General features: G+C 48.7%; 1 protein-coding gene across 1 annotated transcript in view; it reads left to right on the top strand.

The window, feature by feature from the left end:
• The window catches only part of DSPP (dentin sialophosphoprotein), a 17,141-nt gene that overhangs the window by 10,550 nt on the left and 6,076 nt on the right, over positions 1-515 (top strand). The window contains exon 6 of the mRNA XM_011990766.1: positions 1-515. Within this exon, the coding sequence (XP_011846156.1) occupies positions 1-515 (515 nt within the window).

Below are 515 nucleotides of genomic sequence, written 5' to 3'. Positions count from 1 at the left end.
GACAGTAGTGACAGCAGTGATAGCGACAACAGCAATAGCAGTGACAGCAGCGATAGCAGTGACAGCAGCGATAGCAGTGACAGCAGTGATAGCAGCGACAGTAGTGACAGCAGCAATAGTAGTGACAGCAGCAACAGCAGTGATAGTAGCAACAGTAGTGACAGCAGCAATAGCAGTGACAGCACTGATAGCAGTGACAGCAGTGATAGTAGTGACAGCAGCAATAGTGACAGCAGCAATAGCAGTGACAGCAGCGATAGTAGTGACAGCAGTGATAGCAGTGAGAGCAGTAATAGTAGTGACAGCAGCAATAGCAGTGACAGCAGTAGTAGTAGTGACAGCAGCGATAGCAGTGACAGCAGCAACAGCAGTGATAGTAGTGACAGCAGTAACAGCAGTAACAGCAGTAATAGTAGTGACAGCAGCAACAGCAGTGACAGCAGTGATAGCAGCAATAGCAGTGATAGCAGTGACAGCAGCAATAGCAGTGACAGCAGTGATAGCAGTGACAGCAG

This window comes from Mandrillus leucophaeus, unplaced genomic scaffold (genome assembly GCF_000951045.1).
Source record: "Mandrillus leucophaeus isolate KB7577 unplaced genomic scaffold, Mleu.le_1.0 Scaffold381, whole genome shotgun sequence".
In the NCBI taxonomy this organism is placed as follows: Eukaryota; Metazoa; Chordata; class Mammalia; order Primates; family Cercopithecidae; genus Mandrillus; species Mandrillus leucophaeus.
This window is presented reverse-complemented; position numbering and strand designations above follow the sequence as displayed.